The 17,622-nt window shown below is 47.8% G+C and overlaps 1 protein-coding gene across 1 annotated transcript in view; it reads right to left on the reverse strand.

Moving 5' to 3' along the window:
- Positions 1 to 7,420: 7,420 nt before the first annotated feature.
- LOC105453636 overlaps positions 7,421 to 17,622 on the reverse strand; it is a 183,284-nt gene continuing 173,082 nt past the window's right edge. The window contains exons 7-10 of the mRNA XM_011695766.1: positions 10,457 to 11,358; positions 9,685 to 10,204; positions 8,287 to 8,383; positions 7,421 to 8,252 (exon numbers count right to left, since the gene is read on the reverse strand). Of these exons, the coding sequence (XP_011694068.1) occupies positions 7,421 to 8,252; positions 8,287 to 8,383; positions 9,685 to 10,204; positions 10,457 to 11,347 (2,340 nt within the window). The 5' untranslated portion in view covers positions 11,348 to 11,358. The remainder of the gene's footprint in view (positions 8,253 to 8,286; positions 8,384 to 9,684; positions 10,205 to 10,456; positions 11,359 to 17,622) is intronic.

Below are 17,622 nucleotides of genomic sequence, written 5' to 3' on the forward strand. Positions count from 1 at the left end.
AGTCATAACTTCTTGCGTATTTTCACTATGGAACTACGCAGGGTAAAAATGAAACATTTGTAATGTCTATACCATAATCCTTCATGTCTGTGGCGTTGCGTGGTTTATGTGTGCAGCAGCCACAGCGTCATATAGTGTCGTCAGATCGGTGAAATAATAAAATATTTTGTCGAGATCTCAATGAGATCTTGACGAGAATTTTCAATAATCTTGATCTTGATGTGGTAAATCTCGATATTGATCTCGAATATTATAAGTAATCCCGATCTCGAATCTCGTCTCGATTTCGAGACGAGATCGAGACGAGATCGAGATTTATCTCGTCTCGTGCGCATCTCTACTCGTTGAGCACGAGTTAGCCAGACGCGACATTTTTACGCGACATTGTACTGAGTGTCAACAGAATTATTGTGCCTATTCAGCGACGTATTCCCGTTTTCGCGCGCAACACTTTTTGTTACTCGTATATGCGTTACACATTCTTCGTCGAGATTTAGCGCCATTACGTGCGTCAGTTAGGCAGTTTTTAACAATTATTGTTGCGCTAGGCAAAGGCTTATCAACTAAACAACGGTTGTTTTGTAACGAGTAACAGAAGCAAACGAACACGGTTCGATCGGCTTCAATCGATGTTCAATCAATGATAATTATTCGTTTCGACGTTTTACACTATAGGTTTCACCATACAAATATATTAGATTAACGAATTATGTCTTAAGAAAGGAACAGCTTTACGTAGCGTATTTCGTATCAAAGTTTAACTTAGGCAAAATTCACGGTGGCACGCCATCGTTTCGTATAAATGCAATTCCTCTTCTGTCGATCGAGAAACAACGAGAAGACTGCATCCGTATAAGGTACGTAAAACCAGAGAAGACAATTATCCTAATTCTAAGATTGTCAGTCTTGAGAGAGACGAGAATAATTAAGTCCTTTTACCGAATACCTTGCGCGCTATATAAAAAGTAATAACGTAAATTTGTGTGAGACAACAAAAATTCAATATACAGGTATATAAGGGGAATTCGCAATAACAGGCGAAAAATCTGTTCTGAACGTTTCTACGTACTTGTGTCGGGAATGCATGTAATTTAAAGATGCGTACAATCTAAAGAATTCATGTCTTTTGTAAATGTCTTCTTTTAAATCCTATTTGAGGAAACCGAAGCTGTGCACTACAGCTGCGCTGAAATATGCGTAATCGGTTTTTTATTGCCGTAATTGCGGAGTAAAAAATTATCCCCACGGAATGTTGCAATAAATGCAAAATGCTAAAATATTTGGCGTGATACGGCTTTAGGTCTGTACGAACGTCTTTCACTGAACTACGCTCTACAAAACGCACGCGTCTTATAAAAATGTGTTTCTAATTAGATTCACAAATAATTGCTCGGAAGATTGTAAGTTGGACCGATCTATTTGGTTGGACGGTACTCCCTCGATTGACCGCTCATTGGCAGAAAAGTGAAGCGTCAATTATCGTAAATTTAATATATTCGTGTGTATTATTTCGCGTACAAGTAAAACGTTTGTAAAGAAGAATCGTAAATCGTAAGAAATTGAAAATAAAGAGAAGATTGATTTTAAAATTATTCAAAATATTTAATATAAATATTAATAATCAGTAGTTTCATTAAAATCGTACAACTAATATAAATTGTTAAAAGCATTTAACAAATTTTAATAAACCGATGGCATTAAAATTATATAAATGATGTTAATGATATGCGCGAATATACGCGAATATATTAAAATTATTGAAATGACGTCGGCGCTATTAATTTCGACAAAAATTTTGTGACCGAGTCGAGCTCCCCACTCGTGTGTAGCGCGTACAAATGGGAGCGTACTAAATGAGCTTGCTTGTGCCAGTCGTAAATTACCCTATTTTAATGTAAATTACCGTAACACTTCGCGAGCACGTACAAATCGAAGGGCGATTGGAAGCGAGGAGGTGTGCGTGCACGATATTTGAAATATCACGCAAACGACATTGCGTTGTAGTTGGCAGTTGGACAGATAATTGAGCGCTGAGAATTTTCGCGATACAACATCGCGATATCGTGAAAGTGTTTAATGAGTGTTCGGCTCTCGTTCGTGTCAAATCGCATTTTTAATTTTGTTCCCCTCCCGATAACGCATCCACACCTTAGGCAATATAGCCTCTTTTTACTCTGGCAAATGGAAAATTATATATCTTTCTGGAGAAAGAACGTAATTACAGCCGAACGAAAATTGTAATATTTTAAAATAAATCGAGAACAATTTAAAATAGATCCATTGAATTTTCCACTGTGTACAAAAATAAAAAGAATCGCGAATTGAACGTTCAATTGCCTTCGGTGACATTTAAGAGTTTTATTCGAGAATCTCGGTTATCCTGGAATATAAATAAAAAAGCTCGTTTTAAACCTCGATTACTTCGTTGTTAAGAATTAATAAGTTCCTCGTAGAGCGAGAGAGAAACAGAGAGACAGTTTCCGTTCACGAAAGATACGTGCGGCCGATCGCAAACGGACGAGATAGGTGTTGACCCCGTGATCGATCGGTGTCGGAACATCCGCGCGCGGGCGGCGCACGACGCATAGGTGAGACGGTTTCGCAATCGCAATTCAGGATACACTCGGCGACAATCAATAAATTATCCCCCCCGAGAATGACGTACGTACATTCGCTTCGTTAACTGTCGGATGCGCGCAGCACTTTCCCACAGCGTTAAATGGAATGTGTGGATCTCACGGTTCCCCCCTCCTCCCTCTTCCCCTTCCGTCGAACGTGTAGCGGGAGGGTTGAAACGGCGTGGTATCGACAAATAGAGATCGATTCTCCGGATAATCGGCCGGGTGAGACGCCGGGGCCACGCGGTGGGAGGTGCGATGCAAAATACAAAATTACAAAAATATACTCGTGGCGCCGGTAACGACCGGGACCCGTGCCGTGCGGGTTTCCATCGTGTATCATTTACAATATGGACAGCATACGGATAGGGTGCAATTCAGAGGGGATGGGGAGAGAGAGAGAGAGAGAGAAAGAGAGGAGGGAAAGGGAGAGTGTATGTACATAGCACGGCATGGAGGTCGGAGTTCGGCGAGCCGCGACTCTCTGCTAGGCCGCTTAAAATACTGTTCTCCAATGTTCTCCGATCGTGCGAGCTCGATTTTTCGCGTGCACGGCCGTCGAGAGCGCGATTTTCTCCTCATTTGCAACGGCACGTACGGGCCGTTGAGCGGAATAGCGGTACAGGTCTAGTCGAGGGAGAGTAAGAGGAGAGAAACACGGAGGAGATGACGGCGCCGTTCGTAGCGTTGATTTGACGATTCGCGAAGAAACGGAGGAGGAGGAGGAGGAGGGCGAGAAAAATCGTCGTGGATGGAAAAATCGGTTGGCACTGGCCTACGAGAAACCGGGAACGTTTCTCAGGCTGTCGCGGCGTATCGCGACTGAACATTTTTCTCGCTACCAGAGAGAGAGAGCGCCAAGACGGCGGAAGCACGCCGCAATAAGTCGTCGAGCTCGTCGATCGCGGTGGCGCGGCGAAAAATCGAGGCGACGCGACCGCGCGCCGGTATTTTCTCCGCCGCGTCTCACCCGGACGGCTGTCATGTTTGCGCTCGGGCTGTCTAGCCGTCGGGCGCTTAATACTGTTTGGCGTAATCCGGGCACGGGCAGCCCGGTTTTTCGGACTGGTTTTTGGCGACCGTCGCACTTTATGCGTCCGCGAATCAATCTCAAAGTCGGGGAACCACCGTTAGATTACGAAATAAAGAGAGCTCTAAAAAAAAAGAAAAGATAAGGGAAAAATAGAATTGAAAAGAAATCCATTACGCGAAATAAAATAAAATATTAAATTAAATATTCGTATCGCGATTAACATATCCGAATAAAATGTAACATCCAAAATGACGAATTCGGTCGCACTTCATGCGCCCGCGAATCAATCTCAAAGTCGGGGAGCCACCGTTAGATTACGAAATAAAGAGAGCTCTAAAAGAAAGAAAAGATAAGGAAAAAAAAAAGAATTGAAAAGAAATTCATTACGCGAAATAAAATAAAATATTAAATTAAATATTCGTATCGCGATTAACATATTCGAATAAAATGTAACATCCAAAATGACGACGGGCTGCAATCGACGAAATGAGAGGATGTAAGATGATGAAAGTTTCTTTTTCGTTTGAGCTTAAGCGATATTCATGTTAACCACTATGTCCGCGCTACTTACGACGATCGTTCACGGTTTCTATTTCACCGTATCCGTATTTTAAGAGAATTTTCATTTTAATTCGCGTTCGAAGTGCCAAGCTGTTTAATAAATCGAAGTCTTTTCGCATGCAGCGATTGCGCGAGGGAAGAGAAACGCCTTGAGTTTTACAATCGAGTCGAGTTTTACAATCGAGATAAAGTGCGTCTCTTCCCAGGTACTTCGTACCTATATATCGCGACACGATTCCGCGCGATGCATTTATGGAGTAGGATCCGAGCCGTGTTTTGCCTGAACCTGAGCGTTGATCTCCGAGTCGCCGCCCGCGAGCCCGGGAGACAGGGGGTACGGGATTGATCGAGAGCACCGCCAGCTTTGAATTCAAGCGTCGTTCGACGGGGTAAGTTCGCGTGGGATTCATTCGAAATGCGTTCCCTCGATCGCTCTCGGTGCTCCGCCGCCGGAAACCGCCGCCGCCGCCGCCGAGCACAATCGCAACAAGTTGTATACAATCGCGTCCGAAATCCCTGCTAAAGCCAGAGAAAGGGAAACGTTAATCTCCCCGGGTGAAAAAAGGTAACAAAAGCATAAAGAGTGGATGGCTCGCCGGCGATAAATTCGCAGTTAAAGAACGTTCACCCACCTACCCTTACCTCGGTGAAATATCGCCAACGGGCGAGGCGGTTCCTCATGTGTGTATGTATGTGTGGCTGTGCGTGTTTATGTGCGAATGTGTGTAAGCGCACGTAAAGCACTCCTTATCACGATGTATCGCAGCCAGATGTTTCGCGCCGGAACGAAGCCGGCGAATCGACAGCGTTAACCAGCGCGGAGGATAATGGAAGCACCGCAAAGAGAGAGGGACCACTTGTACTCATATCGCGGAAATCGCATCGCGATGGAAAAGGAGGAAGGAAAAAAGAGAGAGAGAAGGAGAGAGGCGGGACTCGAATGAGCTCGAAGAGAGGCATTAACTTCAACGCGGAAGAAAAACGCGCACCGCCGCCGGGCTGTGCGCGCGACAAGTCGCGCACCAACGAGTCACATGTTTTCCAGTTTTCAAGGAGAGACGATTTATCGGCCATCAGGTATTCGGGACCGTAAGTCCGAACGCGTTCGCTCGTCGATGATATACAGCTCGCATGGACGTTCTACTTTACGATATATTGTCGTCGACGGTGGAATTGTAGCGATCGAACGTATCTCAAAATGGGGACGCGTTGAATTCTGTTCCTGCAGCTCCAGCATTTACGACACGGCGTCGTAATATCGTCGTCAATTTAAATCATGTCCGCCTAAACAATTCGTTACAACCGACGCTGTTCCCCACTTTTTGACGACTCGCACAATCGGCGTACGAGCGCGCGTAATCCCCCTAGCGTGTACACACACGCCCCGGTCAATAATTTTTACGCGCGCGTCCAGATATTATGCGCGATATGTGCCGGAGTTGTTAACAATCGGGCTGTAATTGTTGCTAATTGGAACGCACCGCGCGTAACGTTCAATTAATTTGCAGTCCCGAAGTGAATTTGCGGATCGGTAGAGAAGCGCGTGTATATACATCATAAACTGGTCTTTTTTTTTTGGTGTTATCCACGGTAGAGCGCAGGAGAGAGAGAGCCAATCGGGCAGCGACACCAAATTGGTCTCGTTTACAAAATACGCCGTTACTCCGACCGCCCGGTCATTCTGACGATAATGAATCGCACGAATTTCAAAGGTCGCGCATTCGTGCAATTAGCGGATCGGTAGAAATAAACGCGCAAAACACGTTCACTTGTCACATGTTTCTCTCTTTCTCTCTTTACTATACAACCGTTTTAATCGTATTCACCTTTACGCGATACGATTTTCTGTACGATTCTAAGCAACCCCTCAAACACGCGTCGAGTGTCATCGCAGCACTTACAACTACTATAGATTTATACAATCGCTGTAATAGATATTATCCATTTAACGTAATACAAAGTGGCACCGTTACGTAGGTAGCATAGGGCATTCCGTACCGCGTCAACGGCTGACTGACGATCGATTTCGCGTCGCGGTAAACATCGCGAGCGATAACGCATGTATCGGCGCGATTTAAGAGATATAAAACATCGCTGACGGAACACGGGATACCACTACGGGGTACGCGAGCACGGTCTTAACGATGCGCTTACAGAAGGAGAAGGGACACATACCATTACGCCATTCACGGCGTAAGCTTAGCGGCACGAGAGTTTCGTGCCACTTGCGAAAAATGCAACGAGTGTTTTGCTATGATTCGAGATACAGGCATCGGGAATTTCAATATTAAAAAAAAAACAGAAAAGGAAAAACGCGCGACAGGCGTGTAACAGCTAGATAGATTCTTAACAATGTTAAATTCTCATCGTGTTTACCGCATAAATGTAACATGTGCAAAAAACGTTTGCCTTGCCTGAAACCTTAACACTTCCGTTTTATACATCGCCGTAAAACGATCGCGATTTCCCCGTGCTGCGGGGAATAACACGAATAGAAGACGAATTTCACTGGTGTATCGCTCTTCGCGGAACGACTCGCGTTCAAGCACTTCCCAGTTGCTCCGTGCTTCGCGTAAATTTCACACAAAACGCGAATAGGTTTCACCTTATCGACTAATACCGGCGGCAATGTCCGGAACCTTATTCACATTTATCACGTTATCACCTCACGGCGCGTGGCGAGCGTCAAAGTAAAAAACGCTAAAGGAACATGATGAAAAAAAAGGAAAAAAAAACACACACAAGAAAAAGATAGGAAGAGACGAGGGACGAGAAGGGATCCGTTGACGATCGGATCGTACGGAAAATAATTCATGCGGATCACGATTTACTGCTTTCGGATACTTTGGGCGCTCCGTAACGTTCAATAAATAACTTACAAGATAACTTACAGGAAGGGAAAGTTGAGGAACGGGGGATAGGTGACACGAATGTCCGATCGGCGTGTCCTCCTCTAAAAATGTCATCGTCAGCGGTTTCGGCGAACCACCCGTGTCCTGATCCGTAGGTCCTGCGGCCTCCCAGAGTCTCCTCGTATCTCGTCTCCGTCCCCCCCAGACTGCGACTCGTCGTACGGAGTGGAGGTCCCGCGCGCGCGAGACGCGCGTCTCGAAAGGCACTACCGGTTTATTGTAAGTGTGGTCACGCACGCCCCGTCGTCGTGGCGCACTACGACCAGTCGCCCTCATCGCGGACGATGCCCATGGTATCATACTTCCGTGCCGTCCTCACCCTCGTCCTCGTACAGCGTCGGTCCGTTGGCGGATTTCTTCTTGGGTTTTGGCGGCGGTCTCGGCGGCACCTTCCTGCCGAGGGTGTTGCTGGCGGCTGCCTGCGTTGGCTGCTGCTGCTGCTGCTGCGCGAGCAGCAGATGACCGCCGTCCAGGCTCTCGTCCGTCAACTTGAACGGCCATTCGGCCGCGCCCTCCGGCGCCGACCGATCCAACGAATTACTGGTCAGGATGTTCGGGGTGCTACGTTGGATCGTGCCGTAGTGCGAACCGCTCGGCGTGACCGGAAGCGGCCGACCCCTCATGGACGAGGGCGCCGGTTCCGGGCTCTTATTGAGCGACAGCATCGAGCTGCCGTCTGCCGTGGTGCGTAGCCCCAGATTGTCGTACACCGGCTCGAGGACGTCGGTGGGCGACGTCGGGGGTCCGCTGCTCCAGCTAGGCGCCCGCGGCCGCCGCGGGATTGTCACGTAGCCGTGACGCGGTAACATCGGCGCCATCGGCGACGACGACGACGACGGTCCGAGACCGTACGGCGTCGCGCTGCGGCTGTGCGGCAGCGTCTTGAAGGCGGCCGGGTGGTACTGGCCTGACGGCGGCGAGCCGTACGATGTGGCAGCCGACGTCGTCGTCGTCAGCGTCGGTGCTATCATATGCTGACTAGGCAGACGCGTGCTGTCGGGCGCCGTGGACGCCTGGCTAGTTGGCGATGCGCCGCGGCCGCCGGAGAAGGCCAGCAGATCCGGCGGATATTGTCGGTGGTGGTAATCGGCACCCCCGCGCGGCAACGTGCCGCCGCCGCCGACGCCGCTGCCGCCGCCACCGCCGCCGCCGCCGCTGCCGCCCCCGTCGAGTTACCGGCGTGGCCCGTTCGTGATCCCTCTCGTCGTCGCCTAAGCCGCCGCCTACCCCACCGACGACACCGCTCCCGACACCGTCAGCTGCGAGAACATGAACAAAAGAGAAGGACGAACGTTAAAAAAGAAAATCCTAAGTGAGGTTGAGAATAAAAAAATACGGGATGAAAAAAGATCGCGCGCGCGCGCGCGAGAGAGACAAGTCTGCGGGTACGAAGAGGCCGGGAACGTACGCGCGAGCGAGTAAGTGAAGACAGCATCGTCAGGATGCTGGCGTATAATCCGCGATATTGATTATCCTCGACGAGCGTGGACGAGTGCTCTTAATCGGATTGGTCGCGATCGTAATCGGGAGAGTGCTTTGTCAATTTAACTGAAAAATGTAACTGCATTTTTTTTCCGAGCGCGTCGCCGGTCAAGCGTACGCTTGGCGCTACGTACATCGTACATCGTGTCGCTTTAAGGCTCTCTTAATACTCGTTAAGCTGACTTAATTTTTTTACAAGATTCTGGTCGCGTTAAAAGTTAAAGTAAACAAGTCGTATATATTTTTCCGGAAATTCGATTGCGAGCATTCATCACATGCGAGTCCCTGCGTAATCTCGTCGAAAAATATTTCATTAATGATGACACGCAAGTCTACACACACACACACACGCACACATACGCAACGTGTTTCTTGGCACATCTATTATTGTCGTCATTACTTGTGCAATTATATGTTACAGCGATTCATTATGCAATTCGTAATCAACGTTCTCGCGTTTGGAAGCTAGAAATTAAAACCTCTCCGCCCTGTTCTTATCTACAGAAAATGTTATTCTTAAAAGGATGATATCAGGTGGTCGAACACGGATGACGAATGTGTTCGCGCTGTCGCAGCGCGAACGTTAATATTAAGGGGTGCCTGATGTATTATAAGCGTCCCTAACGGATCTTCATTAGTCTCCTAGCTGCCACTCGGCGGACTCTCCTTACCTTAAGATCGATGGCACCTGGTCGGACAATTCTCGCATGACAGCAGTCCGCGCTCGGCACGGAACGAATCGATTTACGATTACACACGCACACACATGCATACACGCTATTTGTACATTACATAAGCGACATATAGCGGGGTCGTTTCCATTCCCCGCTTAGGGAGAGAAGATATTACCTCCCCCCTCTCCCCCCTCCAATGAAATGACCGATGGATCCGCCGCGGACTCGTTAAGAATCATATCGCGAGCCAAACTCGGCGGTGAATTCGGTCGACCTTGGATTAATGTGACCGCGAATGCGCGGTCGGTCTCGAGGTAAATCGCTTGTCGGAGCTAATGGTAAGGTAGTAGTTTCTCGCTAGCACCTAGCCGCGCACTGTTTAGTAATGTAGGCTGTGTACTGACCGAAAACCGAGTCGTTGTCGAGCAACGTGCGATTCAGCTCCGTCATCTCCGTGCCGTGCGACGTCACCGACGGCGCCTCGTAGCGCCTCGGCGGCTTCACGACCGGGTTGATGGTCGTGATCAGGGACTTCTCCTGCTCGCCGAGGCCGTGGTGCTCCAGGGACGCCGCCTCGAGGCCCTTCTCATCATGCCTGGTGCGACGACGACGGCAGTAGCACACGCAGAGCACCACCGTGACGATCAGCAAACAGAGCGCGGTGACACCCAGCCCGATGGCGAGGGGCAGACTGATGAAGTTCTCCCTGCCGCCCAGAGCGTCGCCCACGATGGACAGGCTCACGTTTCTCTCGACTTCGCCGCCCGGATTCTTCGCGTGGCAGACGTAGTCACCCTTGTCGACGGGCAGCGCGTCGATAATAGTGAGATTCAGCCATTCGTGGCCCGATGAGAATATGTAGCCTCTGTCGCTTTGGCGTTTGGTGTGATTGTTTAAAACGCGATTACGATGCGTCCATGATAGCTGAAACAGACAAGCAACGCGAGGTTTCGTAGTGCGGTAGTACAAGAAAGTCCTGCAGTAGTAAGAAGAAGAAAAAGAAGAAGTTTTATGTGTGTTATATACAAGAATTCTCAAAGAAATTGCAAGATTGGCATTAGATATCGCATTTCTTTTCACTGTAGACTTTTAGATCTAGGAATTTAGTTTCAAACCGGACTTAGTTCTCCGACACTATTATCAGAAGCGTGTGTGCCTGTATGAAAATGCAATTACCTGAGGACGTGGGGTACCCGACGCTTTGCACGAGAGCGTCACATCTCCCTTGCCCATCTCGATTTTGGAATCCGGCAAGATGTTGGTGATTTTCGGTCTACACGCGAACTCGTCACTGCTAACTTCGTCCCACAGCTTGCCGGCCATGTGGCTTGGCTGCCGGCAACTGGTCGGATGTGTGTACAACTTACGCGGAATCGCCCAGTCGCGGAACCTTTTGAGATGGCAATTGCAGTTCCACGGATTATTCGAGAGCTCGAGGCTGCTGAGCTTGGTCAGGCTCTCGAAGCTCTGCGCTTGCAGGGTGTTGAAATTGTTGCCGTTCAACGCGAGGGTACGTAAACCCGGCAAGTTGTAAAACGTATTCTCCCCAATACGTTCCAATCTGTTGTTCGACAACAAAACTTTTTGCAGATACTCGAGATTGACGAACAGGCCATCCTCCAGCGTCCTCAGCTTATTGTGATCGAGCATCAGCACCCGCAGCTTCTCAGTTTCGAAGAAGGTGCCCGGATGAAGGGTGCGGATATTGTTGCTCGACAAATCGATCTCGATGACGATCTTCAGGTTGTTAAACGCGCCCGTTTGTATCGTCTCGATTCCGCATTCGCGCAGCGACAGCTTATGCAGATTCTTCAGATTGGCGTGGTTGAACACGTCATCGACGAGGCGGGTTATACGATTGCCGCTCAAATCGAGATACTGGATCTCGGGTGAGAGGTCCCTCGGCACCTGCGTGAGTTCCTGCTTAATGCACTCGGCGGTCTTCTTGCCGGACACCCATTTACACTTGCACGCAGACGGGCACTGCATCCAGTCCTCCTGTCCTTGACACAGGGCGACCGTAAGCGCCGCGCAGAGCAGCCACCGGCCCGCCGTTCCCGGTATCATCTCGAGGAATCCTGCTAACAGCAGAAACGTGCGCGACGACGTTAGAACGTGACTGCGGTGCCGCGACCGCAGAACTTACTTAGCCGGGGCCGTAGTTGCATGCATGACGAAACGGAGTTTCGTCTTTTGGGATATTCCGCCGGAGAGAAATATGCAACATATATAACTAATATATTCCAGTCTACGGCTTAATATTTACCAACGCGGGCAACTAACTGCGCGCTTTTATGTGTACTCCACCATTATTGATAGTTGAACGCGGATGTGGATCATTGTTTAATTACACGATCGAATAATCATATTACGTACACGCGCGACCGGAATTAATTATTACTAAATAATACGGGGCGCTTAACAATTTTGAATAATTTGTATGCCATACAAATATCCCGTACGCTATTTGACACTTTTAGTTAATGTACGTTGGGATAATTGTGCGTGACTGTCACTGAGCAAATTACCTGACACATAACGATTTTCGCGATAATAAATGCCGTCGTGTAATTTTATATAAAACGAGATTATGCACGTAGAATATTTTCGATCGGCTTTCACGCCTCCCGCTCTGGAATCGAATTCGCTCCGTATACGCGTCCGACGTTAAATATATATCGCTATTTCTTACAACGCGGCGTCAACGGCGTATGTCGCTTGTGCGAACAGCGCAAAGTTGCCTCGTGGCTTGCCGGGTACAACAAGAGTAAACTCCACTTTCCATGTTATCGGACAAGTCTGTCTATGTCTGAGGCAGTTCCGTGCCATCGGAGACCTCCGGGATTTTCTCTCCGGCCGCTCCGTCTTCCTCCCGGTCCCTCCCCCCCCCCCGTTGCATTCCCACGAGCCTGCCGTTCCTTTATTTTTGTTAGTCAACGCCGCTAATCTCAGAGAGCACGATGGGACACCCCGCCAAGAACCGTTGGCAATTTCGCTTAATACCGTTACAGCATCGCGTTTTCCGGCGCGGCGCCCGGCGTCGTCGTGTCAACGCGTCGCCGAAGTTAAATTAATACAGCAACGACGACTAAAACGAGCTTCGCTCCTTTTATTATCGTCACGAGGAGTCCGAGGTTGTGCATCGAATTAGCCTTTCCGCCGACGGGCGGCGAGGCTGCACAATTCCATTCCGACCCTCCCTACGAATTCGAACTCGGCGAATGAGAGAAAGTGGTCCGATCAGCTACAACATTCTCGGATAAAAGAAATTATACATCTCAAAGGAATATTTCGAAACGATTCATTAATATAGGATGCGATTATAAAAACATGATTTCACTCCAGCTATTTTTATGCACCTCGTTTTTCTCCGATTTTATTTCGCGATAGATTTTACGCAAGCTCATGGTATATATATGCAGTCGAGCGAAATTGAAACGTTGGCGAAAGATCGAAACAGCTAAAAATTGAACATGATTCAATCTTGCTCGAGAGAATCGTCGCGAGGATCGTCAACGAGTTACGGTGTAATAATTGAAATCGCGTAATTCACCCGTTTCGAAGGATACAAAAGCAAACGGCGCGTCACCGCGCGGATTAAACGTCACGGGGGAAACAAAGGGGCGGGTGGGCGAATTCGCCGAGGATCCATCCAGGATCTATCTGCGCGGGGAAACCTCTCGGCACCGCGCCGGTGGGAACCGCGCGCGCCGTTGTAGATTTCCGCCAACTTTTCGCCGTGCACACACGCCTCTCGCGCCTCGGCGCGCCGAACTTTTTTAAAGTCTCTCCGTCCGCAAGGGGAGGCGGGTCGCGCGGTCGCTGCACTTGCACACCGTAACAGTACCCGAGATTTTATTGTCGTGGCCGTGAGAGAGCGGTTTCTTTCGAGAGCAGCTCGATCGTGCGCGCGGCGAGCCGGAATGTACGTATATACGTACATATGTACCGAGCGTATCGCATCCTGTAAAACCGCGCCACGCACGTTTCCAGCCTTCCCTTTGCCCGCGTGGTTTTAGAGCCAAAGCTAAAACAGTGCTCTTTGAACCGCGACACTCGGCATGTGTACGGCTTGCGAGACGCGTAGCGCGCGTTTTCTCTTCCATGAAATATATTCCATGGAGGGAGGGCACGTATACGGAGAGTTAATATTACACGGGCAAAACGAGAGACGGAGAGACGCTGCTAAAAGACGATACTCCGTGTGACAGCTCGCGTATGCTGTCGAGCTTCGATTTCGTACATCTGTCTCGCTGCCTTGCGCTCCGATGCGGCTTCACGGCAGCGGGCTCGCCTCGATCCTTATAGTCGCATATATCGATCGGCCGCATTTGACTTGTAAATAAGTAAGCCAACGAGGATACGGGGGAAAGTGAGGAGCTTGTATACGGACTCGCGCGACTTTTAGCCCGGATGAACGATGGACGAACGAGCCGAGTGTCCTTTGGCGGCGCGTGTACCGTGCCGGAAGGAAACCTCCCACACCCTCGTCTCGTCGCGGGACGCGGAAACGCGGAAGTTGCTCGACGCGGACGTGTGCGTGTCCAGCACGTTCGCGTGCCACGCAGAAAAAAACACATCGGCCGCAGAAGGCGAGGAGACAGAGAGAGAGAGAGAGAGAGAGAGAGAGAGAGAGAGAGAGAGAGAGAGAGAGAGAGGACGGTCAACTTTCCGTGGGGCGGAATTTCAAATTCGAACACCCTCTATCAATCAAGAGCGTTCCGTTCCCGGAGGGGCACCGGCAAGTATGCCCTGTTGCTCCTACACAAATTTCATCAATCATGCGAGCCAACACACCGGAGGCGGTGGTTATCCTGCCGGATCTCTCTGCCCGTCCTATATTTTCGCGCATGAAATAAGGTCTCGGCGCGAAACACACCGAGCGACCGATGATTGGCGGATGTAACGATCGGTACGACCAGTATAGGTGGGCGGATATCGCGATGCTTTATAAATGACTTTCGCGGAGCGGTAGTTACGATGCAGCTTTCACTAGCTACGCGTAAATATGGGGCGTTTATAAGAGAAGAAGGAAAGAATAAGAAAGAGAACGCCCGTCGCGGGGGACCGGGAAGGAAAGCGTGAACATCGCAATGCCGGAAGTTCCTTTTTTCCCCATCGCGAAGCGATCGCGCAAGTAAAAGACACGGATCACCGTAAGTAATTCGCAGCCGTAAGTTTTCGGGAACTTCCTGCAAAAGTGCTGTAATTTAATTTGTAATTTGCGAGGAAGGAGGATCACGCGCGTAATACCTCACCCTTCCCCCCGCGTTGCCACGTTTCCTTCTTGCGGAAACTTTTTCCCCGGTAGAAATAAGGATTATTGAACGACGACGACGGTCGTCTTCCGAGAATATCAAAGAAGTTATGGCGGACGGATTTATACGTGTTATATGTACTTTGAGATAACGCTTGAAGCGAGGGACTGAACGTGGACTTCGACGAGAAAAACGTTCATGTATAGGGCGCTTCATTGAAACTTCTCAGAGATTCTCAGTCTCTCTTTCTCTCTCTCTCTCTCTCTCTCTCTCTCTCGTCGTTGGAAGCGTTTAAACGTAATAACGAAATATCGCGAGCAACTTTTTGTTAAATTACCCGGTCGTGATACAAATGGCCGTGAGGCGAAAAGGTGAATCTCGTTTTCGATGCAATCGCGCCGTACAAAGTGAGTTTAAAGTTATTATTGTGACCTCCGGCTTGACTTAGTTATGGAAACATTGTCTAACTAACTAAGAATCCTTGTCCCGCGGTTTACACGTTATTGCTCAAACGCGTTCTACGCTGGTATACTTTCTGCATATTTTGGTTCCTCATGACGAGATTTAATTTCGTAAATGCAGGAAAAATGCAACAGTTTTATCATTAATCATTTTAGTACTGAAAAATTTAATTAAAAAGAAAAATTAATTGGCATGACAATAATGTATATAAAAAAATCAGACTCTCTTTCTATAATGTGATTTTTAATATATATATCGAGATAAAAATTTCATTGTATAATTATAATTCTTCTTCTAAATACATTCCTTCTTTATCTCCTATTATTTGAAGAAGAAGATACAGCTATTTCCGACCTCAGATCGAGAAATTCAATTAAAGCATATGATGTGTATAATAGATTATTACATATCGTCTGGAGTCAATCAAGACTGTACCATTCAGCGGGGGCAAATAATGTGGCTTCAATATGCTTATATCCGGAATCAGGTTTATTTATTCGACTGATCCTAGTTTCATCGTGCGAAATTACGCGTATTAAGCAGTCTGCAGAGATCCATGCGTTCAACAAATATTGACCAGACGTTGAGGCCAGACATTCGCGTCACGAATTATCGCTGCGCGCTACGTATCGATGCGACAGCGACGACGACGACGCGGTAATCGTATACGATGATATAATAACACGCGATATAATAACGTTTCAGACGCGATATAATAACGTTAAAGACAGACAGCTTTGACAGCGGCTATATATAATCAATTTGCACGAGAAGAAACGAACGAGTTTAAGTCAATCGTACCGTGCCGGATCGGTTCCGGAGGAAAGCGCGGTGTTTTCCGTGAATTATCGAGGGGGTGCTGCTTTCATTACGGCGGGTCACGGCGCCAACGACAGGGGCACCGTCGTAATCGACTTTCTAATTATAAACGCGATGCTCGCCGGCGCTCTCTCGAATGGGGCGCGTGAACTCTCGACCGAGGTCACTTTTTCCCGATAAGTCGTTAATAGTTAATTAGCGGAGAATAAGGACGGAGTCGTTAGCCCGTTCCATCATTGACTATCGGGGGAGCCACCGGAATCGCGAACGAATTAGCAGTCGCATTTTATTCTCGATTTTATTCTCCGCGCCGTTATAAGAATAGATAGATCATCGTGTGTCATCGTACTCAATGACGTACACGGGACTAATTTTGACCGCCAGTAAAATATTATTACGAGCACTCGTGAAAAATGGAATATGTTTACTGTTGTTGTTTATTTGTCTGTTCCGTTTATTTGTCTCTCGTTTCTGAAATGGAAACTGATATATTCTGGTATTTTGAAATCGGTGTATGTAAATGTCCGGTTATTCATATCGGAAAGTTCATTAAATCGTACTTATCTCAACCGCGGGACCAATTAAAATCATGTCTATTTCTGTGAAGATATACAGTACATCGATATAGAACGGCATAAAGATGATTTCATATATGATCTTAACCGGTGCATTCGTATCTCTTGATATACAAAATCACGTCGGAATTAAGGAATTCCTTAAACTTACAAGCTCGTAATTCGGAGAGTACCGTACAACGACAGTTACTCACGCTTGCTCGGAAGAAGATGCAGTGAATTTATATCTATAAACACTACATTAAAGGCAACGTTATTCAACGATCGCGTGCTTACAGGCGTAATATCTCCGTGTTCTTTGCGACGACGGGGCAACTTTCTCTATAAGCGGCGAAATGTAACGCAGTCGCGGAGATGCGCGGAGCAGAGCATATTTACACAGACGCTAAGTCGATATGCACCTGCCGCATTCACGGTCTCGATGACGCGCCTTTGTGCAACCGGATTCCGCATCCTTCCTTGCGAATATCTGCTTACCTGTACGTATCACGCACACACTACGCGCGTACAGTATGACTGCCATCACGTCTACATGGAGCATGATTGAAATTATATCTAGAGCTTTCATCTACAGAACGTGCTACTTAACGGCGCTATCCGAAGGGAAAGAAACGGGTATGCTGGGGAGCTTTAACTCATTTTGGCCTGAAAAATTTTATCCTTCTTCGCGAAGTACGCGAAACGCAGATTCGAGATTGGATGAATTAAAAATTATCCGTACTAAAGGCAACGCGATGCCCCGGTCTGTCTTTTTTTCTCTCCTTCTCTCGCAGCAATCTTTGTTGATCTTCTCCCTGGAGATGCGCTTGTTAAGAAAATCGTTGAAAAAATTCTTTTCCCGGGAACGACTTCACCTTTCTTTGTCAAATATTTCTCTCGACGTCCCGTGCTGAATTCTTTCCCTTCAAAGTACGTATGCTTAACTCTGAATGTGTAGCAACGTAGTAAGAAGTTCAGAGTATGTATTTTCGTCCAAACATTAAATTTCGACAATGAAAACGTTTGACGGACAAAAACAAAATAGCAGAAAGAGAGACAGAGAGAGAAACATAGGATCAATACGAGAAAGAAATATCGACGAGAAATCCGTATTTCGCTTTTACAAGATTGTTTGACGTACAGAGTTGAGAATCACATTCGGGTTCATCGCTCGTACAACACCCATTTCACAATATGCGCCAGCAATAAATTCTTCTTATATCTAACTGTAAACATGATAAATAAAGTG

The sequence above is a fragment of the Wasmannia auropunctata genome, unplaced genomic scaffold, assembly GCF_000956235.1.
Source record: "Wasmannia auropunctata unplaced genomic scaffold, wasmannia.A_1.0 LD335996.1, whole genome shotgun sequence".
NCBI lineage: Eukaryota > Metazoa > Arthropoda > Insecta > Hymenoptera > Formicidae > Wasmannia > Wasmannia auropunctata.